The sequence below is a fragment of the Colletotrichum siamense genome (genome assembly GCF_013390195.1).
Source record: "Colletotrichum siamense strain Cg363 chromosome Unknown KSG_Cg363_contig03, whole genome shotgun sequence".
NCBI classification, from domain to species: domain Eukaryota; kingdom Fungi; phylum Ascomycota; class Sordariomycetes; order Glomerellales; family Glomerellaceae; genus Colletotrichum; species Colletotrichum siamense.
In genome coordinates this window covers 2,933,161-2,956,226 of record NW_023501016.1, presented here as the reverse complement: position 1 = coordinate 2,956,226, position 23,066 = coordinate 2,933,161, and the positions used below count along the sequence as shown (strand labels likewise).

The 23,066-nt window shown below is 59.2% G+C and overlaps 5 protein-coding genes across 5 annotated transcripts; 2 read left to right on the top strand and 3 right to left on the bottom strand.

The window, feature by feature from the left end:
* Positions 1–421: 421 nt before the first annotated feature.
* Positions 422–2,929, top strand: AVL9 (Late secretory pathway protein AVL9; the record flags this gene model as incomplete). Its single annotated transcript, XM_036636635.1, has 4 exons — positions 422–651; positions 706–1,132; positions 1,181–1,393; positions 1,442–2,929. 4 exons carry the CDS (start codon positions 422–424, stop codon positions 2,927–2,929), a joined length of 2,358 nt encoding a protein of 785 aa, XP_036498073.1.
* Positions 2,930–3,573: 644 nt separating this feature from the next.
* BRO1 (Vacuolar protein-sorting protein BRO1) lies at positions 3,574–6,702 on the bottom strand (the record flags this gene model as incomplete). Its single annotated transcript, XM_036636634.1, has 4 exons — positions 3,574–4,680; positions 4,728–5,876; positions 5,939–6,368; positions 6,425–6,702. 4 exons carry the CDS (start codon positions 6,700–6,702, stop codon positions 3,574–3,576), a joined length of 2,964 nt encoding a protein of 987 aa, XP_036498070.1.
* A 2,899-nt stretch (positions 6,703–9,601) lies between these two features.
* CGCS363_v004784 (DnaJ-like protein 1) lies at positions 9,602–11,309 on the bottom strand (the record flags this gene model as incomplete). The annotated part of the gene is made up of 3 exons (XM_036636633.1): positions 9,602–9,767; positions 9,822–11,056; positions 11,115–11,309. The coding sequence occupies 3 exons, from the start codon at positions 11,307–11,309 to the stop codon at positions 9,602–9,604; spliced, it is 1,596 nt and encodes a 531-aa protein (XP_036498071.1).
* A 747-nt stretch (positions 11,310–12,056) lies between these two features.
* Positions 12,057–12,661, bottom strand: CGCS363_v004783 (uncharacterized protein; the record flags this gene model as incomplete). Its single annotated transcript, XM_036636632.1, has 2 exons — positions 12,057–12,380; positions 12,446–12,661. The coding sequence occupies 2 exons, from the start codon at positions 12,659–12,661 to the stop codon at positions 12,057–12,059; spliced, it is 540 nt and encodes a 179-aa protein (XP_036498076.1).
* A 6,814-nt stretch (positions 12,662–19,475) lies between these two features.
* On the top strand, positions 19,476–22,614 carry klf1-1 (Zinc finger protein klf1; the record flags this gene model as incomplete). The annotated part of the gene is made up of 3 exons (XM_036636631.1): positions 19,476–19,747; positions 19,795–20,670; positions 20,718–22,614. The coding sequence occupies 3 exons, from the start codon at positions 19,476–19,478 to the stop codon at positions 22,612–22,614; spliced, it is 3,045 nt and encodes a 1,014-aa protein (XP_036498077.1).
* Positions 22,615–23,066: the final 452 nt, after the last annotated feature.

Sequence of the window (23,066 nt, the reverse complement as noted above, 5' to 3'; positions counted from 1 at the left end):
TCTTCTGAGTGGACAGCGCTCGATACTACGTCAGAACAAGCCCCTCACGTTGGCGGCACCTTTTTTGCTCGGAGGGGGGACGAATAGCTTCCACGCACGGCGAGGCTGACAGCGGCGCGAACCCGAAATCCCGTCGAGCCCGAACTTGCGACGAAACGTGCGACGGATTCTCGAAAGGGGTCCAACGCCGACCCGAAGGGAACTGCAAAGAGCCGAGGTGGGAATATACATGGCAAAGTCATAGGAGTGGGCCGAGTCGCGCCAAGGAAACCAAAGACCACAGCAACGAGAAAGCATTGGTAGTTGGAATTGTTAAGGGCCATTGGTCGGCTCGGAAAGCATTGTACAAAGACTTGTTTAGTGACTGGGCTGAAGCTGCGTCGTGGATACACCGAAAGACGTGGACGGGGACAGACACGGCATGGACACCCCCGAGGTCGCGACGCCCACGTCCGGCGTAGCAACGCCGCTGACAGTGCCTTCGACGCCTGCGAAGACGGGCTTCATCCCGCTGGTGACGGTCGTCGACTTCCACCATGCGCGCGGGCCCGAGGTCGAGATGTGGTTTGGCGTGCCCGAGGGCAGCGACCCGGCTGTCGAGTACGACTGGGGGCTGCTGCCGTTCATGGCGTTGAGCGACGGCGCACATCTGTGAGAGCGGAAACCCCGTGTGCGGCAACAAGACAGGAAGCTAATACTGGACAGATCGAGCGAGGACTTTTCCTACTTCACCCTCCTCCGCCCTGCGACCGCCACCGGGCCCGCGACGTCCCTATTCGGCATTTCGTGCACGCGGCAGCTCGACGCCTCACAGCTGATCAACCGCCCCGCCGACGTGACCCGCTCGACGGTCCAGAAGGCCGTCGTCGTCATCGCCGACACGCCGCAGCACTTTGGTATGATGCGCGAGCGGCTGAGCGTCGTCACTCAGGCCTGGTTCGCCCAGCGCGAGTTCACCGACACGGAGATCCTACGCCGCTTCCAGGAGAGCCTGGCAGAGGAGAAGGAGCGCGGGCTGTTGACCGAGGAGGAGAGCCGCGACCAGTATCTCGGCATGAGTCTTAGGGAGCTTGTGCGCGAGTTCAGATGGCAGACGTTGGTTCTGTTCAAGTGCTGTTTGCTGCAGCCAAAGGTGCGTCGCGCAGTCAGCCCTCGACGCGCTCATACTGACCGTTCACAGATGCTCTTTTTTGGATCACGTTGCGAGCGGTTATGCATGATGCAGTTTTCTCTCATTTCATTGATACCCGGTCTTATTCGTAATCTCATTGACTGCGCCGATCCCGAGCTGAACAGGTATGAAGAGAAGCTGAGGAAGCCCACGAGTCTGCGGACGAGCGATCGCAACTCTCTGCTCACTTACATGGGCCTGCCGCTGCAAATCTTCGGCAAGGTGCGTCGAACGTCTTTCATCTCTTGAGCATAGGCTGACACCCAACAGGGCAGCTTGTTTGGCCCCTACACACCCCTCCAGCAGCTCGACATCCTTGCCGACTTTGGCACAAAGTCCTACATTGTCGGCAGCACAAACTCGCTGCTCCTGCAGCAGCGAGACCGCTACAGCGATATCCTAATCAACCTGGACGAGCACACCGTTAATGTCACCTCCACATCCCTTCGCAACGCCCTGGCACTTTCGGCGGCCGACCGCCGCTGGATCGACTATCTGACTAACGAGGTGAACGAGACCTGGGATGAGGCCAACCCGGGCCGGCCCAAGACCATGGGCTACGTCGGCAGCGAGGAGTTTATCCGCCTGCAGTTCGAGGAGTACATCCTGTCGCTTGTCGCCTCGGTCAAGTACCGCGCCCACCTCCTCGCCAACCCTAACAACCCGCGCGCCCTCCTCCCGCACATCGAGGGCGACCCGTCGCTCGACTTTGGCAGCGACTTTGTGGAGTACTGGACCCGCACGGAGAACCACCGCATCTGGAACGCCAACACCGACTCACACCTCTTTGACGTGGTCGAGCCGCGGCATCCATGCGCCGGTGGCCTAACGATCGACGACGTGCAGAGGCGCATCGCGCAGCAGGTGCAGGACATGCACCTCGACGAGCGCCTCGCCGTCGGCAAGGAGGTGCTGGGGCGCAACTTCGCCGCCGGCAAGGAGAAGGCGTCGACCATGTTCAACAAGTTCTACGCCGACATGGAGGCGTTCCGTGAGAAGAGGGCGGAGGAGCAGCGCATCGCCCAGGAGCAGGCCGAGAAGGCTGGCGCGTCGGCGCCCCCTACGCCCACTATCGGATCCGAAACGGAGAAGAAGAGCGCTCAGGGCACGGGAGGCAAGGCCAGCTCATACGTCAGTTCATGGGTCACCTGGGCCGGCGAGAAGCGAAAGGCCGGATGGGGCGGCAGCGGCGGCGGTAGCGGTAGCAATAGGGACAGCACGAGTAGTAATACCAGCGGAGGGGGCGGAGGATACGGCGGCTGGGGCAGGGGATGGGGCAAATCCAAGACAACGGACGCCAACAAGGACGGCAGGACGTCCACCTCGTCGGCGAGCACCGAGGTCAACGAGAAGAAGGCCCTGGAGAGGAGCAGCACCAGCAACCACGACTTCCGTCCCCTGACGCAAGACTCGTTTACGGAGTCGCTGTTTTCTGCGGGGACGGTAGAGTCGGCGCCGGGCAGCCCCGAGAGGGAGCGCCGGCCAAAGTCAAAGGACGGCCCTGCTGCTGCCGCCGCCGCCGAGACACCCGCGGCGAGCGCTGATGGCAAGCTGAACGGGCAGGAAAAGGAGAGCACCATCAAGATGGTGGCGCCCGAGCCTGACAAGGAGCAGCCGCCGCTGACCCCTAAGCCCGCCATCATCGCGAAGGAGAAGCATGAATCGTCCGACGATGACGAGGACGAAGCCGCCCAGGACACACACGTCACGACAGAAGCCGCCGAAGCGGCCAAGGCTTGGGGTAGCGAGCGCGACTAAACGGACGTAGAACCCCTAAAGTCTTGTGTTCTTTTTATATATTGTAGTGAACATGGCGTTACATTGTCATTATTTAGCATAGTCCTATTGAAGGCAAGGGTGGGTGGGATGAAAGAGAGAAGGAGATTGTTTGGTGTGTCGAGACAACGCATAGCGAAGCATTCGGCAAAAGAAAGATTGCCGTTGTCGAGGGATGAAAGTTGATGGGTTGCATCTAGAAAGGGGTATGTATATGTGAGTTTGGGTGTGTGGATCTCTCCGCGTGTGCGTCGATCTCTTTATTCATATTTACACATGCAATGATGAAGTGCGTAACGGCCTTGGGTAGGTAGACAAGTCTGGTGGAGGAAGAAGGGAATACAGAGCATCAACTAATCTGCTGCGTGCGTGTGCGTATGTCCTGTCCAGGTGCACGAGTTGGGCCATGTTTACAATCATGCATCTATTCAAAGGCGCGAACCGCAGCTATTTAAGCATACCTGTTGCGTGTGTTTACTGCCAACCTACATCCCTCAACGGCCTCTCGGTCATGGCACTCTGGAAGGCCATCGTCGGCTTGCGTGGCAACCTTGTCACCGCGGCCAAAAGCGAACAAATTCCAAGACTCCGGGTCCATGCATCAAGCTCATACCTCACGTCCGCCCTCACTTCCAGTTATTCAAACCGGCCCAAGGATCGCTGTTCTGCTGCGGCTGTGCAGACCTGGGGTGCGCGCTCGAGGGATACTGGCCTTGTTGTTGGTAGTTTTGCTGCTGCTGCTGCTGCTGCTGGTAGTCTTGCTGGCCGTAAAAGGTCTGCTGGGGACCCAGCGGAGGGGGCCCGGGAGGGGGAGGGGGCGGCACGAAACCCGCAGGCATCTGCTGCGGTTGCCCGGGATAGTTGCCGTAGGGCTGGCCTTGGTTAAATGACGTCTGGTTGGGAGGAGGAGATGCAGGCCCGCGAAGGACGGTCGGGCCAAAGGTAGACTGATGAGGCGGCGGAGACGTCGGGCCGGGTGTGCGTCCGTATTGGCTTGGGTTGTACGCCGGCTGGCCGTATGTGTTGGCCGGCTGGGGCGTATACGATTGCGTCGTTGGGGGGGCGGCGAAGCTGGGGTATTGCTGCTGGTTGGCCGGAGGGGACTGAGGGACTTGATACTGCCCTTGGAAGTTGGTCTGGGGATACCGCGGCGCGGAGTTGCTGGCAAAGTTCAACGGGGACGGCGTCGGGCGGTTCGAGGTGGGCTTGGGCGAGGTCGCGTTCGGTTCCATCGACATGCGTTCCATCAGTCCCCTGAGGCGCTCGCGCTCCAACTCGGCGTGCGCATCCTTGCGGGTGGACCGCTCTTGTTCGATGCTGTTGAGCAGCTGCGCACCCTCCGAACGCCTGTTGTTGACAAACGTCTCGACGTTCTTCTCGAGGCTCTGCACGGTCTCCTTCATTTCGGCGTACCACGTCTTGGCGCCCTGCAGCCCGGCCTCGAGGTCGAGGAACTCTTGGTACGCGCGCTTGTACTTGTTCATGACCGCCGTCCTTTGTCTCTGCACCGCCTCGTACTTGCTCTGCTCCGACCTCACCCGCTTGTCCTGCAGAAGTGTGTTGAAGCTGGCCGTAAGCTCCTTCATCAACGCCGACTGCTTGTGGTTTGCCTGAAGCAGCCGGTTCTGGTATGGCCTGAACTTTTCCAGCTCCGACTGGAACAGCTGAGACTCGTAGTTTGAAATGGACTTTTTGTTGAGTATGAGAATCTCTGAAATGTCGTCGTTGTGAACCTGTCTTGGTCAGCATCTTTTCTGCAAGCATCAACACCAGGACCTACCTTTTCCTTGAGGTCTTTCAACACTTGATTGCGCTCCCTCTTGACCAGGTTCAGCTTCCTCATGATCTCCTCCACTTTGTGGATCTGATCGACGACACTGGGGCCCCCTTCGTCAAAGTCCATATCCAGCAGGTTCTCGTTGCCAGAAGGGCTGGCCGTGTTGCTCGTCTTGCCGCGGACCTTGCCGACCGCACGCTGGAACAGAGCGTCAATGTTTCCGTGTGCCGCGGCAGCCCTCATCTCCTCGAATTCAGCCTCGTTTTGCCGCAGCTTGGCCGCTAATTGGTTGTCGCTCCGCGCTGCTTCCTCCAATGCTTCTCGATAATTCCTTATGTCGCTCCGCAGCGTCGTTGTCAACCTGGAACTCGGTTGTTGCGTCCATTCGTTTTCGTATTTTGAGCGCATCTTTTCGCAAACACTCTCCTCCATGTCCAGCTGCTTCGTGTTCTTGTCCAGCGTGGTGATGATGTAGTCCTTTTCGGTCCGGAGTGTCTCAAATATGGATGTCGGGTCCTCGTGTCCTGCAACGTCCTCGCACCAGGTCCTAAACTCGTCGTCGGGAAGAATCTCCTGGTCGAAACCGCCCTTTAGAACCTGCAAAGCACCGGGTAACCTTAGATAATCCAGACTGGCAGCCATCTCGCTGTTGGCAATGTCCACTCGTTCCGTCTCCGCTCTGATAAGCTTGGCCTTCTCCTCGTCGTAGAGACTGGCCGACTCCGTCACAGCCAGGGGCACAATCTTGGAGAACAGGTCTGAGCCGGTGATCCGTTGAATATCCTGCCCGGCGTACAGTTCGCTCACGGGAATCGGCTTGGATGCCGGGAGCTTGGCGACCGGTGCGAGGCTCGCCTCCGCCGGCACGGTTTGGTGGTAGATAAAGTCATTGTCCTTGCTCAGCTCCTTCAGCTTATCTTGCACGGTCGACAAGTGCCTTTTTGTAAACTCAACGAGGAGCCCTCCCGTCTCAGCGCTGAGGTTGGAATTCGGTGGCACGGAATTGGGGAAATTAGAAGCGATGCGGTTGGCCTCCTTCCCTTGCGATTCGGCCGCCTGCAACCTGGCAACGGCGTTTCCGTGTTGGCCTGCCTCGTCGTCGGCCAGGGCCTGATAGTACTGGGACATGGAGCTCATGAGGTTTGATTTTACCTGCGGGCGTTAGCCGAAGCTCGCCAAGCTGCACGGTGGGGAGACAAAAAGACAGATCTTACCTGCACCATGAGAAGCCAGACCTTCTCGAATATGGCCCTGTTGAAGTTGTCCTGGACGCCTTCGACCGCCTGCGCATACAGGTACGCAGCTTGGCTGGCAAGCTTGGCAAGCAGCGCCACCTTCTTCTTGTCGGCCACCTGTTTCTCCAGGAACACCTCCTGCGCTTGGGCCAGCATGATGGCGATGAGCGTCTTGACGGTCTCGCGGCTGAGGTCGGACGAGGGCGCGTGCAGAAAGTTCTCGTTGATGTAAGTGAACATGCCGGCGGACGCCTGGAACGAGTGGTACGCCGTCTTGAGGCCCGACTCCTCGGATCTCGTCTGGTGCGCGGCGTGGCATGACAGCACGGCGGATATGTTGAAGATTATGGAGGCTTTCTCGAACGCGAGGGAGTACTGTGCTGTCGACTTGTGGGTGAAGGCGTCGAACCTGTGATCGGCGGGTGTCAGTCTGCGGGCGCGGCTAGCTTGGGGAGCGGGTAGTACCATGTGAAGGAGATCTTGATGTGCTGCTCGTCGACGGGGAAGCGCAAATCGAGCAGCTCGAGCTGGCCATAGTATCTGTAGAGCATGTCGCGACCCGAGGTGCTGTCCTTGCCGGCGCCCCTCACATCCTGTCGCAGGCGGTTGAGGGTGGCGCATTCCTCGGCGTAGCGCTCGGGATCATCGCCGTATGTGTTGCGGATGTAGTCTTTCAGCGGGGAGACCCAGTCGATCTCGTTTGTGGCCTTGAGGGGCGAGGAGATCATGGGAGACTGCGTCATTTTGAAAGATGAGGGCGAGCTTGGAGCCCGGGCGATGGATCAAGTGGTTCGCAGTCTCGCGGGGGGTGAGTGTTTTGCTGTGGACGGGCAGCCTTATTCAGATGCCGTGATGATTGGGTGGCATACGGGGCCTCGTCGGAGGTGACCTCTGGGTGTTTGGTCAGGAACTCGCAGCAGGAGGTGGACGGATGCAGCTCGCCGGGTCAGGATACAGTCGGTGGTTGCTGTCTTGTGCTGTTGTGTGCGGAGTGCGGGGTGGGGGCGGGAAAGCGGCGATTGAGGCAGACCAGTGTCAGTGCACTCTGGGATCCGTCACCCTCTTTCTGTACGTACTCTGTAAGGTACGGATACTGCTCTTCAGAGGTTGGCCGGTGGTGCTGATGGAGAAGAGCTAGCGTGCAGCGGCTCCTCTCGGCGTCGAGGACGGCGGCGGCGGCGGCGTCGTGTCCGTCGGTGGGCTGCTGCTCTGCGGCCGGTCTCAAGTCTTCCGAGGTGTGTGTAGTTCGGTGGCACGATATGCTGGTGGCAGCGAGGGCCTTATTAGATGTTGCGGGTGCGTTTAGTTCTATTGCTTGTCAAAAGGAGTCCCGAGTTGGTCTGCCTGTGAGGTCATAGTGCTGGGGTTGAAATGAGAGACGGGCAGTTGATTGAGGCGGGGCAGACGGGCGCTGAGAGCTCCCTAGATAGGTAGCTGCCGGCGCGTCGAGGTGTCTGGTCTTTGTGTGACTCTTGTCGTCTCCGGCGGCGGCGGCGGCGGTGTTTGGTGGACGAAGCGCCCGACAGACGGTGAGTGCCGGGTGGGAGGGCAGGGCTCGGAGAGTTGGGGGCGATGAGAGAGGTGGGAAAGGAAGGCTGAGTGATGGAGGAGCGGTGTCCCGTCGTCTTGTAACTCTCAGCTAGGCGAGCTGGGCGGGCAGGTCGAACGAAGCTTTGTGCGTGGTGTTGACGTTGGCGCATAACGTGGTCCGCAGCAGGGCACGTTAGGCTGTCGTACGTAGCCGCCAGGCAGTGATGAATGATTGCCCGCCCACCAGGAACCGGGGAGGTGCCTGGCTTTCTGGCGGGGCCCGACCGAGGGGGCGCTTGAGGTCGATGAAGAGATGCAAGGTACGTCCTTCTCTCAGAGGATGCTTCCCTTCTCTCAACGAGGACATCAACAACGGGAATCTTCCAAATACACCACATGCAACGTCCGTCATTCAGCACTCATTCCCCATTCACCCCGGTCAAGCCCAACGCCTGACCGACCTGCGGTTGACCGACGCTCTTCCTGCATTTTCCATCACGTTCCGCAAGTGCGAGGTGCCAGGCAACCTCAACACCAAGCTATTCGTCGGGCAGCTATCCCACCTCACTTCTACCTGACATCGCCCGCTGTCGCTGCGGACCCGGCAGCTATGCTGTCTCCAATGAGTAAAGCCGTTCGCGCAGCAGCAGCAGCAGCAGCAGCAGCAGCAGCAGCATCGCGTATTCAGCCCCGGCCAGCAGACATTCACCAGTATGTAATTCGTCCTCCCTCGACACAACCGGACGGCCTATCCTTTGACTTTGGCCGGAGTAGAGTGAGACAACCCGATGCGACGTCCCCGTCTCTGCATGCTGCCTCACTCCACCCTGCTTAGGTACGATTAGCCGGCCATCTCGTGATATCCGCCGGTCTGCCCCTCAGCCAGACCGCACCGCTTCCTCGTCACGGTATCATCGCTGCTTACACCATGTGCGTCTGCTGCAGTAAGCACGAAAGCGAACCATCCGCATCTCACACAGGACCATTGACTCAGCATACCTACTTCGCAGGCTTCACGATGCCGTCTTGTCCCACCAAGTCGACCAGATTAAAGCACCGCTCGGCCTCAAACACCAGAAACACGATAATTCCACCAAAATCTCCAGCTCCTTGAACATCCCATGTCCGAGCAACGACATTGGCTATGCTCCCTTCCCGCCCTCATGCAGGTGACGGGCCACGCGAAGAGCTGCCCCTCCTCTAGTACCCCTCATTGGCCGGCGCTTCGCAACCCCACCACAGGGCCGGACAGGGGGGGCCAGAACTTCATCCCGACCCCTCAAGAGCGAGGTAAAGTTTCAAGCGAACTGGTCCGAACGGCCCGCTCTGCAGGGTTGGGAGCTCTTTGTGCGAGATCGATAGTCCGGCGTCTCTTGTCTGTCGTTGTGTCTTTGACATGTGTCTTTTGCAAGGTGCTGCAGAAAATGACCCAGAATGCCATTGTCACTGCAAGACAGACTGATCTTCATGGGGAGGCCATTTCTGCGACCGCAACGCTCGGCCTTCTGCGCATCATCTGCCATCATGCCGGGGTACATGGCGAGATGCGGAGGCATGGAGATGTCAATCAGCGGCCAGAGCCAACCGCGCGTTTTCCACAACCGAGCGCCTCACGCTTCAGACCTCAAGCGCAGCGGCCCCCATCACAATTAGGCGCCTCAGCCTCCCTCTCACAGTCAACCCGCGGGAACAAGTGTTGGTTGCTCATGTACATGTCTTCGTGATATTGATTGGGTGATTTCTCTGTTTGTAAAGTGTCTGAGGTGAGTGGCCTCCGCGGCGGGAGCTGGCTTTTCTTCCCCTCCCCCACCCTCGTGTGTCTATACTACATTGTACATTGCGGAGTAATACAAGCATCAATCGGCTTTTTCTCCAAACCACATAAGCAAGGGCTTCTTTCTAGGTGGTCTCCCCGCTCTGCCGACGCCAGGGATAGTTTCGTAAATAAAAGGACAGGACAGAATCAGTAAAACAACCGTTTTGAACACCTTCCATGCAAACACCCCACCACCGTCTAATGATGATTAACGTAAGTCTGCTGCACGTAAAGAGCCGCCCGCCGTCGGAGGCCGATATCGTTACAGCCAACGCTCACCGTCCGGGGTCAGCCTCTCACTTGGAGCCGTCCTTGTCGTCCTTCTTGTTGGGGTCCGAAGGCTTGCCGGCGGCGTCGTCGGGGCCCTTGTGGGCGGGGTGGTTCGTCAGAGTATGCCACATGGACTTGAGGAAGCCCTCATTCTTGTGAGACTCTGAGTCTTCCGGCGAGATCGGCTGCGACCTGCGCCGTGGTGGTTAGTAACCGGGTGACAGGGGCACAGCGGACGGAACTCACCCCTGGGGAGTGACGTTCATGATTCTCTTGGCCGTCTTGTCGCCCATCTCGTTCGCCAGCATCTCCACCAGGGTGCGCTGGTTCGCGCTCAGGTACTTGGGCATGTTGACCCGGAACTCCACCTTGAGGTCGCCCGAGCCGCCCCTGCGGCCATTGAGCTTCTTCATGCCCATGCCCGAGAGCGTCAGCTTGTCGCCCGTGTTAGTGCCCGTGGCGACCTTGACGTTGACCTGGCCGTCGAGCGTCGGCACGGTGACCTCGCCGCCGAGCATCGCCGTCGTGATGGGGATCGACGCCGTGTAGAGAATGTCGGAGCCCATGCGGCGGAACTTGGGGTCGGACGCCACGCGCACGAACACGTAGAGGTCGCCCTTTTGCGTGCGCATGTTGGGCTCCGTGTTCTTGCCCGTGACGGGGGCGTCGCCGGCGCCGTCGACGCGCAGCCGCATGCCATCCTCGATGCCGGCGGGAATGTCGACGGTGATGGTCTTGCGCTCCCTGACGACGCCGTTGCCCGCGCAGGATCGGCACTCGGAGCCGCGCGGGATCGTCGTGCCCGTGCCGCCGCACGCGTTGCACGTCGACGCCATCTGGAAGCCGCCGTTCATGAAGTGCACCCGCGTGCCCGAGCCGTTGCAGGCGCCGCACGCCGACCGCTTGGTGCCCTGCTTCAGGCCGCTGCCCGTACACGTGCCGCACTCCGTCAGGGGCGTTATCGTGATCGTCTTGCTCGTGCCTTTAGCCGCCTCCATGAACGATATGCTCGATTGCACCTCGATGTTGTCGCCGACGAGTATCTCCTGCTGGAACGGGTTGCGCCCGGCGCCGCCGCGACGGCCAAACGGCGAGCCCTGGCCGCCGGTGAAGGCCGAAAAGATGTCGTCAAAGTTGAAGCCGCCGCCGAATCCGCCCTGGCCGCCGAACCCGCCGCCGAACGGGTTGCCGGCTCCGCCAAACGGGTCACCGCCGGGTGCCCCGCCGCCGCTGGGGTCGAAGCCGGCGGCGCCGAACTGGTCGAACTGCTGCTTCTTCTTGGGGTCGGAGAGAATCTCGTATGCGCTCTGGATCTCGCCGAACGTCTCCTTCGCCGAGGGGTCCTTGTTCGTGTCCGGGTGGTACTTCTTCGCGAGGCCGTAGTACGCCTTCTTGATGTCGCCGGCCGAGGCCGACTTGTCGACGCCCAACGTCTTGTACGGGTCGCTCGGTGCGAGGGCGGGCGACGTTGCGTGGAATGCCTATAATGAAGCTCGTGAGCATGCTGTGCAGCTTCATGTCAGGTGGTGCGTCACTTACACGCTTGGATGAGGGAGCTTGACATGTCACCCGGGGAGCTGGAGACTTCGTGGATCTGGCGGTAAAGGTTCCGCCGCCGGTATGGATGCCCGCGCGCTTGCAGACGGCATCCTTGAGCTTGGTTTGCCGAGAAGAAATACGGCTCGACAACAGACGGCCTGGTGCCGCTGCCTTTGTGAGAATGCTTGCATTCATTGTGAGCTGTGTCGACGCATCTGAAGCAGTGGTGTCGTAGAGTTTAGAGGGTTAATAATTGGCTGGGGGACGCGGAAAAGCATCTAGCGCGCAAGTGGAACTCTCCCGCAAATTCTTTGCCCTTCGATGTGCCATTGAGTCGGGACGGTTATGATATCAACTTTTTTTTTTTTTTTTTTTTGGCCCGATGCTAAGCCGAACACCGGTGCCTGCCTGAGGCCACTGGGCCCTCGCCCGGAGCCTTTCTGCTCAGGGCGGTTTACAGGGGCCGCGGGGCTGCTGCACGGCGAACGTCAGCAATTTGCGACGACTTTAAGTGGTGCGCGCAGCCGCCCCACTCCAAGTTGCGTCCTGGTGGAAATTCGCGGGTAAATGCGCGTTGTGTGCGCCGCCCTGCTTGCTCTCTGCTCTGCTCTACTCTGCGCCGTGACTGGGAGCCGGCACCGGTTGCACACAGCCATGCAGAAGGGAAGGGATTGTGTGAGTGACCGAACCCAAAACGCCCAAATATCATTATGTAGTATCGTAACTATGTAAAAGGCCTGCGACGGAGGGTCTCTTTTGCCCCCGTCCGTCCTTTCTTTTCCATGTGGTTTCCCGCCTAGGATGAGGTATCATTATGCACTCCGAAGTCGCCCACGCAGCCTGTTCAGGCTGCACTTTCCAAAGCAGAATCGCATGCCAATCAGCTCCTGTAGATGCATGTTGTGGTCGCAAAAACAATGTGGTGTACGTCATATAGCGTCGTCAAGCGTCGTGGGGATTTGCTCGCCTGCTCCGATCGGCTTTAGTGATGGAGTGGCTCCTGACCTTGTGGATAAAGTCCACGATCACGTCGTTCTCCTGGACCCCGAGACCGTTGAAGTGTTTCCGCACAGTCATGGCGAGCTGCTCCTTGCTCTGCCTCCGGTTCTCCTTCTTCCGGGCCATCGTGGGGGACTGCAGCCCGATGCCTCCGGGTCGTGACAGCACCAGTTGGCGGTACGAGCAGGAGAAGGAGGTTGGGGTGTTGAGGTGGTGCTCGCGACGGTAAGCGTGTAATGTCTCTCGGTCGAAGGTGTTCCATTGCAGCTGGGAGAACGAAAGTGTTAGCAGGCTGCTTCGTGATCGTGGCGTGAGGGTGTCTGTCTCCTTACCCCTGGGTTCTGTGCCTCCTGCTTCGTGGGCACCGCCTCGGCAGCCGCGCTGGCGTTTGTGACCTCGCGCAGGTTGGAGCCGGTCGAGCTGGCTACACGCCGCATCTTGCCATTTGTATGACTTCCGGGGCCGGACGAGTGCTTTTCTTTCGTCGTTGGGCCCTCGGCTTTGGAGTCGTCGTGTGCCGCAGCGGTCTTGGAGTTTTTAGGAGCCATGACGAAGGCGACCAGGGTGAGAAGGGCTATAGAGTGGTTGTTAAATCGCCGAGGCCGTCTGTAGTGGTTCGGTCGGGTCTCTAGAGTGAAAAGTAGGCGTCGGACGGTATCACATTGTATTCGGAGCAGCAATTGAGCAGGAAGTGGTGCGAGTGGGAGAGAGCAGCCGGGGGGAAGATTTCACGTCATGGCTCTCTCTGTTGGTTGCTGGACCGGCCGGTTGCCCAGGGCCTTGCCTGCCTCAAAAGTGAGCTGCGGGGCGCTGGCGGCATTCGGGGACTCAGCGAGCTGTGTGCCTGGTGGTGCGACAAGATAGCACTGATTAGGTACGTACCGCGTGAGCAGCACCCTAAAAATGCCTGCCAAACAGCCGCCTGCCTCGGTGAGTGCTTGCTCATTTTTCAGCACCAACCACATTAGGATAGTGGGTGACCCACGCCGCCCACTTGGCTCTCTTGGCAGTCGGCCCCTCCCCCATCCATCCCGCGACTCATTTTTCGTGCAGGAACTCATAGGAGCACGCAGACGATTGAGAGCCAACGAAACAAACTGTCAACACGGCCAGCTGACATGGACCTCTACGCTTGGGGTGCTTGACTGGGGGAAGAGGGGGCATCGAAGGGGGCAGAAGGGGGCAGAAGGGAGTCATGCTCACTATGAAGCAGACCGGAGCAGACGACGCCCTCACCAAGTCAGATTACACCTACGATTCATGGGCTGCTGCAGCCCGGGCTTCACTCAGTATTACCTACTCACGGAGTAGGCGAGCCGGAGCCGGTGACGGCACAGACTGAGCCCTGCAACATGCCAAACATCAACGACGCAATAACGGGAGTTCCCATTGTCGTCACACCTTAAGTCGACGGAACAAAGAAGACAGACCAGACAGACCGTTACAACTTGCCAGCCAAACGACATAGTTCCGTCCAATCTAGGGGTCTCCCACACGGGCTGGGGCGCTTTTCGGCTTACCTCATGCGGATGGCTCGCAGTACGCTGCACGCACAGTTTCCCCACGCCGCATGACCCCTCAAGCACAAAATTTTACCTTACATCTGCGTTCCATACGGCTCCTGACAACAAGTAGAAATTCAATGCATGAGCCCGAACAACGGCGAACTGGAGGGCCGCTCGCACCCGGAAATCCCACAGACGGTGTCAACCCCAAGTTCTCCGCACGCCAGTACAGGTAGCCATACGAATACGTTGGGTGCGTGGGAATATGCCATACTGCTGCATGGTCACCGGCCAGCGATACCTTGGAGCAATAGCGTACGACAGGCCGGCGAGGGCGCCCAAGTTTGCTGTGCTCGCTGGTCATCCCATACCGAAAGAATGTGTGTGGTTTCTTATCCCGCGCTGGGCGACAGGCGTGGCTGGCCCAGCGGTCTGGGTCACGGCTCGCACGTAATTGATATCCCGCGTCCTGAGGGTCATCCCACGTCCGGACGCAGGTGGACCAAGAGACCCCCAAACTTTCTTTCAACGCCAGCCCGAGATCTGATCGATTCTCCAGGGCACGTCTCTCACAGCGCCGGCGTCGTGGACCCCGCAATGCCGAGAATGCCATCCCGGGGCCGATGGGCGAGGCGGCAGTTGAGCAAGTGCCAAGCTAGTCATTGGCACACATTCCCCCTCAACGACCCGCAAGGCGATGGTTGGCTGCCAGAACGATGGGCTGCTTTCGTCCGTCCGGTGGCGAGCAACGAATCGATTTGCAGAGATTTGATCAGGTGCTGCAGTCGAGGACCTGCATCGATGCAGCAACCTGCAGTTGAACCAGTTCGCCGCCGCTTGCTCGACAGAAAGGTCCTTTGTTAGAAGCACAGCACAAGCCCCGAGCGCTGCTGCTCGCCGGATATCCAAGAAAAGCAGCCCGTCTTCTTTCGTCGCCCTCAGCCAACACGCAAGGGAGACTGGCGATTCGATGGCCACCCTGGAGGCTGGCTTCGGGAGCATTTGTCCAACTCCCCATGTCCCTGATCGCGGCTCGCTCTCAGTGGGGATTGTCGCATGCTGACTGGCGATCGATCAAGGACCAGCAAATCACCCCTGTCCCCTTTCGACTAGGATTCTCGGTCTTCATTCTCGGAGCTGGAGAACGCGTCTGGAATTTTGACACCGCTTCACTCTGGTACGCCGAACGACAGGATTGTCTCAGAGGCACTGTGCGTTGCTAAGCAGTCATGTCGCTACTTCCGGCTAAGTGTACGGAAAGATAGTCGCCTGCCAAGCACAGCTCAAGCTGACCGGGCACATTACAACTACTTGTGTGAACGTCTAAACCCCAAGTTAACGACACGTCAGTGAGACATTCCCCCCTGTTGGATGACCTTCATCGAAGGCCCGCGGAAGTCGACTCGAGCCCACGACGCCCACTCTCGGTTGGTTTGGTCGAGTGGTGGGGGACCAATTCTCCACAGGGTGTGATCAGCAAGGGGACGACTCCAACAACGGGAGGTGCTCAAGATGCACGGTTTCTCCAATCTCGAATGCCAAATGGACTCTTTTGCGACTAGCGAGAGTCGTGTGCTGCCATACCTATTTGAAACCACGCCCATGCCCCATCAGGAACCCATTACGAGATGAGATGGACCAAGAAGATGATAGCGCCCAAGGTCATTAGCAGAGATGCGAATCGGCTTCACTGACGCACCGGCACAGTGCTCCCACGCCAGGCGGTAGACCCGGGAGTGCGGTATTTGTACCTGACGTGCGCTGCGCACCTCAGCCTCAGGCGTGGGGTGTTAGCGACCGACCGGCGACAACATGACAGCTGCCTGCGAACGAAGCTGTCTGCGTCTAGTGCCACGGCATGTTTGTCTATGGACGAGGATGACGGCTGGTCTCACAACTTAGACGCGATAGCCGGGAAGGCCAACGGCGCCGTTGGGTACGACATGGCACCAGATGAGCTGTGCCGGGAGGCTACTGGAGGAGACGGTCAAGTGAATGCAGAGGCGCTGTGGCCCGATGGCAGCATCAACTCCCATCGCAGGCCTCGCCCACCTGACTCTGCACGGTGCCGATGTCCATCTTCGTCTGTTGCACTATGCAGTCTGTCTGATTTCATTTCGTCATTCTCGAGCGCCGCTAACCCTCGCCAATATTGACACCAAGACAGCTTCCAGCGGCAGAAGGTCCCGAGAAGTGCGTGTGGCCGAGCACACTAGTGAGGACGATCCTGTGTTGAAATAAGCTGCAGTGTCTGTGGGCAAGCTCTCGCCCAGGCTAGCAGAAATTCGATGCCTTACAGATGCGCTCCCAGGAAAGCTCAAGGTGACACCGGCGGCCGATCCACGCAACTCGTGCGCAGGTCGGGGAATGGCGCCCCGGATGGGCCATGTCCAAGCTCCAGACCGTGCCCATCCCCACACGTCTCGTCTTCTTCAAGTGAACATCCTACACCGGGCATCCCTGCGAGACTAACCGCGCCGGTCACTGGGGGGCCATGTCGCCCTACAAGAGAGGGACTCGGGGTCTGGAGGGTCCTCTGCCGCTACAGTCGATCAGGCTGAACGCACACTGTCTGTCGTTATTCTCTGGTTTCCATCGTGCCATCGTACGACGAGTGAGGGCCGTTGAACACACATCATGAGAGAAGCCTCCATCGCATGCTGTTGTTCCAAGTGGAGCCAGCGGTGGAAGTAATGAGTCTGGAGGGCTGAGGGCTGAGGGCTGATGGTTAGTGCGTGGAACAGAAGACGAGGCGGGCAACGTGACAGAAGACGCTCGGTCGCCAACGCCTCCATTTGTCCACCTCGAAATCGCAAACGCACGACAAACAGTCCTTCGAATCAAGCCGGGATCAAACGGATCTAGACGTGACAGTCCCTCGACCGCCCGCGCCCGATGAGACACCGAGGCCAGTCCTGCTTTGGGGTTGGCACGATGGCAGACAATACGGCTGTCCCGGGCAAATATCACGCACCACAGAACCAAGTAAATGACGAGGCGCAGGCACAAGAGTGCAGTTCCTGTCACTTGTCAATTCTCGTTGCAACGGTACCGAAGACTGGCTGAACGCCCTTGTGGTTTGCCAGTGCCAGCCTTTGGGTGGTGGCTTGCATTTGAGCATCGGATATAAGCAGGTCGATGACGGCGCGAGCAGGGACAAGGGAAGCAACATGCTGGGACGTTGAGAACCGCCAGATCGATCAGATGAGAGCACCGAGAGAAAGCAACCCAACGGTGGACGTGGATCGACGACACGACACCGTGACCGGCTCGCTGGAGATGATGCCGTCGACTGACAATACACACGTCGTCTCACAGTGCGGGCTGGGTGGCCAGAGATGGGCATCTCGTTCTCGGGGCGCCGTCTGTCCAGGTACCTTGCCATGCAATTAGTGCCAGCCCAAGTCGAGTCGCCTCCCCCTCTCCGAGTGCACCCCCAAAGGCTGTCGCAACGGGGGCCACTTCGCGGCCCTAACAGCGTTCCAACCGCCTTTCCCATATTATTCGGGGCTACTAAAGGACCCCCATGGCGTGTGGTACACCACACTTTTTGGCAGGTTGCCGTCTCTCGATGCTCCTATGGGAGCTGGAAGCTGGCAGCTTAGTTGCTGCAATTACTGCTCCGGGACAGGTCGAGACAGGGCAGGCAGGGCATCGCATCGCATCGCATCGCATCGCAGCGCAGTAGGTACATCACGCCGCGGGCCTCACACCCAGACCTGGACATGGACCTGACTGGTCCCGACCTAGACCCGGGGGGAGGGGCTCCTCATTCACACCGGCCGGCTCATCTGGGAGGAGGTGGTGGGAAGAGACGCCTGGGTGCCAGAGGCGAGGTCGAGGGAGACGAGGGAGACGAGAGTGGGAGTGCCATAAGACCCCCCACACTCCCACCCTGCGTCTCTGTCCTGCTTTGCTGCTGCCCACTTCCCCAGGACCTGGACCCCGACTTGTGCCATTGAGGTTGATCAGTGAGACTCGACTTGACGACAGCAACCGCATCACGACGCGAACGGGCACCACCCACGCACGACACCACGCGATCACCAACCGCAGCCTCGAGGCCAATCTCGAACCCGCGCCCGCACGTCAGTCAACCTTCGAGAAGCTCCGACGAGTTTGCCTCTGTGTTTGCCAGTTCTTACTGCGACCCTACCACCTGCGAAATCCGCCAGACTCGCTTTCTCTGCCCTTGCATCTCTCGACTTGGCAAGGTAAGTCTGTCTTTAGGTAGGCCATTCCCGTCTCCCGTATGTCGCAGCTTTCCCTTTCCTCACCCGCGCCTGTTGTCTCGATCCTCCCCTTTTCCCCCCCAACCCCCAGTCCCGTTCGACATTCCACGGCACAGCAACGGCTTGGATGAGTGCCGTCGCGGGCCATGTCAGACGCGGGCCGCTACGCACATCCCATACCGGACATCGGCCAGGTTGGAGTCGTGGAATGGACCTGATATCCCTCCCAAGACGGCAGCCTGGCAGACCCCCGCCGCTGCTACTGCAGTTGTGAGGAGCGCCGGACACCGAGACGATGACGGCGCATCCCGACGAGCCCTCTCCAGCTCGACCTAAGGCAGAAAGAGGTGCCTTGTCCCCTTGAGGTATCTGTAGCTACGGCCAAGGTTCGCTGGGGATGCCATAGGCGGACATCAACGGCTCGCTTCGGTTCGTTTCGCTCCAGGGGATCATGCCGCGCCGGTGCGTGTACCTTTAAGCTACAGATACCCGCCCGCACTCAGCGAAGACCAAGCGATCGGCGTACCGCGGTACATCCCGCCCTCATCTGGTCTACTCCCTGTCTTGCTTCCTCGAGGCTGGACTCCCCCAGACCACAGCGCGTGCGACTTGAACGGCGGCGTGCGCCTCCCCCAGGAAAACAGACGGAACCTTTTTCTTCGCCCTCCACGTCCTCCAGTCACCTCCAACTGCTCCCTTCCTGGCATCGGACTAGTCCTTTTCGTCGCCCGTGTCCTGGCAATAGTACACCGAGCTATATCGTGCTTTGCTTCACGGGGCGGAGGGCTCACTTAGGGCTCAAGGCCTTGCATCACAAGAGGCCTTGCCCCAAGGTTGTCCCTCCTCCCACGGCGGGTAGCGGATGGCGGTTGGCAGGCCTTGGTCTTCTTCGTCTCTCGTCGTTACACCCCCGAACGGCAACGCTTGGTCCACGGCCCTTGATGACGGTCCACTCCATCCGCAACCTCCAACCTTGCCGTCTCTTATTTTTTTGACACCCACCCCCTCCTCTCATGCAGCCCGCGCTCGTCCATTTTACCGCAACAGGCGGCAGGCCCATCATTAATACCACGAACTCCACCGACATCCACTTGCTAACCCATCCCCAGCAGCACCAGTACCACCAACTCACCTTGACTTACCTCGCCTCAAGAGTGCCTTCATATAGGGAAATCTCACTCTGCCTTCTCAGCCGGCCACTCTTCTCGTCGCGCACTCGCATCTCCAGCTTGGCCGCCGTCGACTCTACTGGCGAGACACCTCCCCGACAGTCATGTTTTGAAAACCCCTCTCCAATTGGCTTTGGAGAGGCCGAAACCAACAACCACGAGTGCGATTTTGCGCACTTCGTTGTACATTGCGAAAAAGGACGGAAGCCTGGTGGACTGATCCGCCCCAGTCTCGCCGCGCCACCCACTGCACATATTCGAATCTCACGACGTATACGGTTTCCCTCGAGACGCCACCGCACCCCGCGCTCTCGAGGCTTTGTTGCGCGCCTGATCACAGTAGACGCCCGCGCCACATAGTCCCTTGGCCATCCAAGAAACATGACTTCCGTACTGCCGGCGCATACGTCTGACTTTACCAGTTCGATACCCCTCTCTCCCCGAAGCTCTGCGACAATGGCACCGGGCCACGACTCGCGGGCGAGCCCGCAGCAGTTCATCAAGCAAGAGCAAGACCCTGGAAGAGGGAGGCCGCGGGAGGGCTCCGAAGAAAAGGACGCCGACCTGGTGGACGACGATGGGGCCGACGGTGACGACGGCAAGGCCGGTTCGTCCAATTCAGACGGCGGCCCTGCGCGGAAGAGACGGAGGAGCCGCAAGGGCTTGGACAAGAAGTTTGAATGTCCCCAAGAAGGCTGTGGGAAGAGCTACTCGAGAGCCGAGCATCTGTCAGTAGACGCACCAAAGCTGACGGCTTCGACTAACACGTTTCCAGATACCGACACCAGTTGAACCACACACCCAAACAGATCTACACTTGCGACTTTCCCGACTGCAATCGCACCTTTGTCCGGCTGGATTTGTGTAACCGCCACAGGGACCGCCACACGGCCAAGGGATCGGCTCTGAACCGCAAAGACTCGATGATGAGCCACATTTCTCCCACGACCGACCGGCCACCGTATCCCCTGCCCGGATCGGCGTCGCCCGAAATCAGTCGGCCGGGCACCGGCTTCGCCAATGTGCGACAGAACCAGATGCAGCAGTTCCAGTCGCCCAAGGAAGCCACGGGAAGCCCTTTTGCGCAGGCGACTCATACGCCTCCCACCGGATATCCCATGGGGGCACCCCCGAACATGGACGGCTACATGCACCACGACGGTGGTTACGGAAACGTCCAGGCGCTTCGGCCTCCGCATCAGTCTCCAAACAACGGATCACGGCCGACGGTACAGACGAACGGGCCATACATGTCTCCGGTTTCCAACCAGCATGGATACCACGGCCAGCAGCACAACACCCCGCAGTCCGCAACCTACACTACCCAGCAAAACTTTCCGCCGTTCAACCTTCCACCGTCCGACTTCTCCAACGGGACGGGTAACGTACCCCGCGAAGCAGGCCAGACGTACGCACCGACCACCTCGGCCGAGTACAGCGAACAGGGGCATCCCCAGCAGTCAGGCGAGATGATGCTGCTCGACCAGATGTCGATGCCCGGGACCATCCCGGTCTTTGGGACCGACAGCATCCTCAGCAAGTCGCCGTACGTGACGATCCCGGAAGACTTTGTCGCCTACCTGTTCAACACCACCCAGCAGGGCGAGGGGTCACCAATGGGGCAGATAGTGCCCCCTCAGTATGCGAGCAAGTGAGTACATTGGATGTTCGTGCGTGAGTTGCGCTGACCTTTCTCAGCTACGGAGAATATGGAAACTCCTACAGCGTACCTTATGTCGGGACCGACGGCGTGCCGATGGGATACTTCCCATCCGGCTCGCACCAAGTCATGGCCGTCAACAACCTGCTGGACCAGAACCTACCAGAGGCGACCATTTCGGAAGAGAAGAGCCAGGAGATTTACGACTTCATCAGCCAGAGGTTCCATGAGAACGACCAAGCGCCGGCACTGCGGCAGCGCGACAGCATTCTGGAAGGGGACCGGACCGACGGCGACCACATGCTCAGCAAGCGCATGATGCAGGCCTACATCGGATCATACTGGGTCCACTTCAGTGACCAAATTCCCATCCTTCACAAGCCCACCTTCTCTCCCGATCGGACGCCGAATCTGCTGCTTCTCGCCATGATGACGATCGGTGCCGCCTGTCTCGATAAGACGCACGGGCAAAAGGTCACCAAGGCCGGCGCGCAGCTGTCCAACTTTTTGGCATGGCACTTGCGGTGGGAAATCTTCATGGACCCCAACTTCCGCCCGCCGGCGAAGCTTTGGCTGTTCCAGACCCTCTTGCTGCTGGAGCTGTACGAGAAAATGTACTCGACGAGAGAGTTGCACGAGCGGGCCCACATTCACCACGCGACGACAATCACCCTGATGCGCCGCGGCAGGTCGCTCATTGGCAAGTCGGCACTGGATTCGCCTCCGAACCCGCGAGACGATAAGAATAGCTCACGGCACTCCTCGGCATCAGGGGTCGCCCACACCGCCGACGAATGGTGGAATCACTGGATCACCAACGAGTCGACGCGCCGGGCCGCGTTTGCCGCCTTCGTCATTGACTCAATACACGCAACCATGTTTGGCCACTCCACGGTGATGGTCACCCACGAGATGCGGCTCCCATTGCCCTGCGACGATGCCATGTGGAAAGCCAACAGCGGCGCAGAGGTCGGCCGGATCGAGTCCAACATCATGTCAAACGGCATCAAGCCGATATCCTTCCTGGAGGGTCTCAAGCGGACACTCAGCGGTCAGGGGGTTCAGACCAACCCATTCGGCCGCATGGTCCTGATGGCCGGGCTCCTCAGCGTCAGCTGGCACATGAACCAGAGGGACCTCCAGGTCAACGTCCTCGGCGGTGGAGTCTCGCAGGCGCTAGGGGGCCGGGATAAGTGGCGGGGGACACTTACACGCGCCTTTGATGCGTGGAAAGAGGACTTTGACAAGTCACTCTCCCGGAACGAAGGCTCGTCGGATCCTTACCGGTTCGACTCCGCCAAGAAGAACGAGGCCAACGTGGTGTTTGAAAGTCGCACAGTGCTGCACCACCTTGCCCACATGGCGATGCATGTCGATATTGTTGACTGCCAGATTTTTGCTAGGGCGAAGCGGCTTTTGGGGCGAGCCATCGGGCAGCAGGACCTCAACAGCGCTCAGAGAAGGATGAGGGACCTCTGGGCGCCGTCCGCAAAGGCGCGAGACGCAACCTACTACGCGCTCAAATTTCTCTGTTCTGTCCTGATGCCTGACGGGGGAGGGTCGCCACAATCAAACGGCTTCAAGTACGACGAGCCGTATACGGCCCGAGACGACGTGCTTCTCAACAGGCCGTGGGTTCTCTACTTTGCAGCACTTGTCGTCTGGTGCTACGGGTTCGCCCTCGAGGGGCCCTGTCCCGGGGTGCCTCTGCCAACCACGAAGCAGGAACAGGTGCGGCAGATGCGGGACTACCTAGCCAAGTACGGCGGTGTGTCTTCGCCAGAGGAGCTCAAGAGCATGAAGGGCATCAACACGAACACGGCGCTACTGCTCGTGCTCAAAGACTCTTTCGGAACCACGCGCTGGGAGCTGCTCCACGAGGGAGCCAATCTTCTCAACAACTGCCTCCAGCTGAATTCTGGGGCAACGGCATAGCGAATCAAGACAAAAGGCGGCAAGCATGATTTTTCATCGATTGGCATCGGAACGAACCGTGACGGCGGCATTATGACGGGAGGATTCGGATTTACAATATACCACTTTTGTGCGAGTTATCATTTGAGGAGTCGGGACGATAATTTGGCATGAGAGACCTTGCGACCGCACTTCACATTTTTTCTGTACTGTATCTATACCCGACGAGGCGCCCTTCCCTTGAAGGCGTGTCGCAACGTTTGTGACATACGAATAGCATGAAGGCCGAGACAGAGAATACCTAGTCTCGGCGAGTACATTGGCGAACTTGTCACTTTTCACATTGGTGCACCCTGTGGTTCTCATTTCATTGCTGACATGGTCGGTCGTCTCAGTCGGGCCGCGGCCCATGGAGAGAACAGAGGCAACGGGACGTGGGGTGCGTGTGAACCGAGACGATGAAATCCCACCTA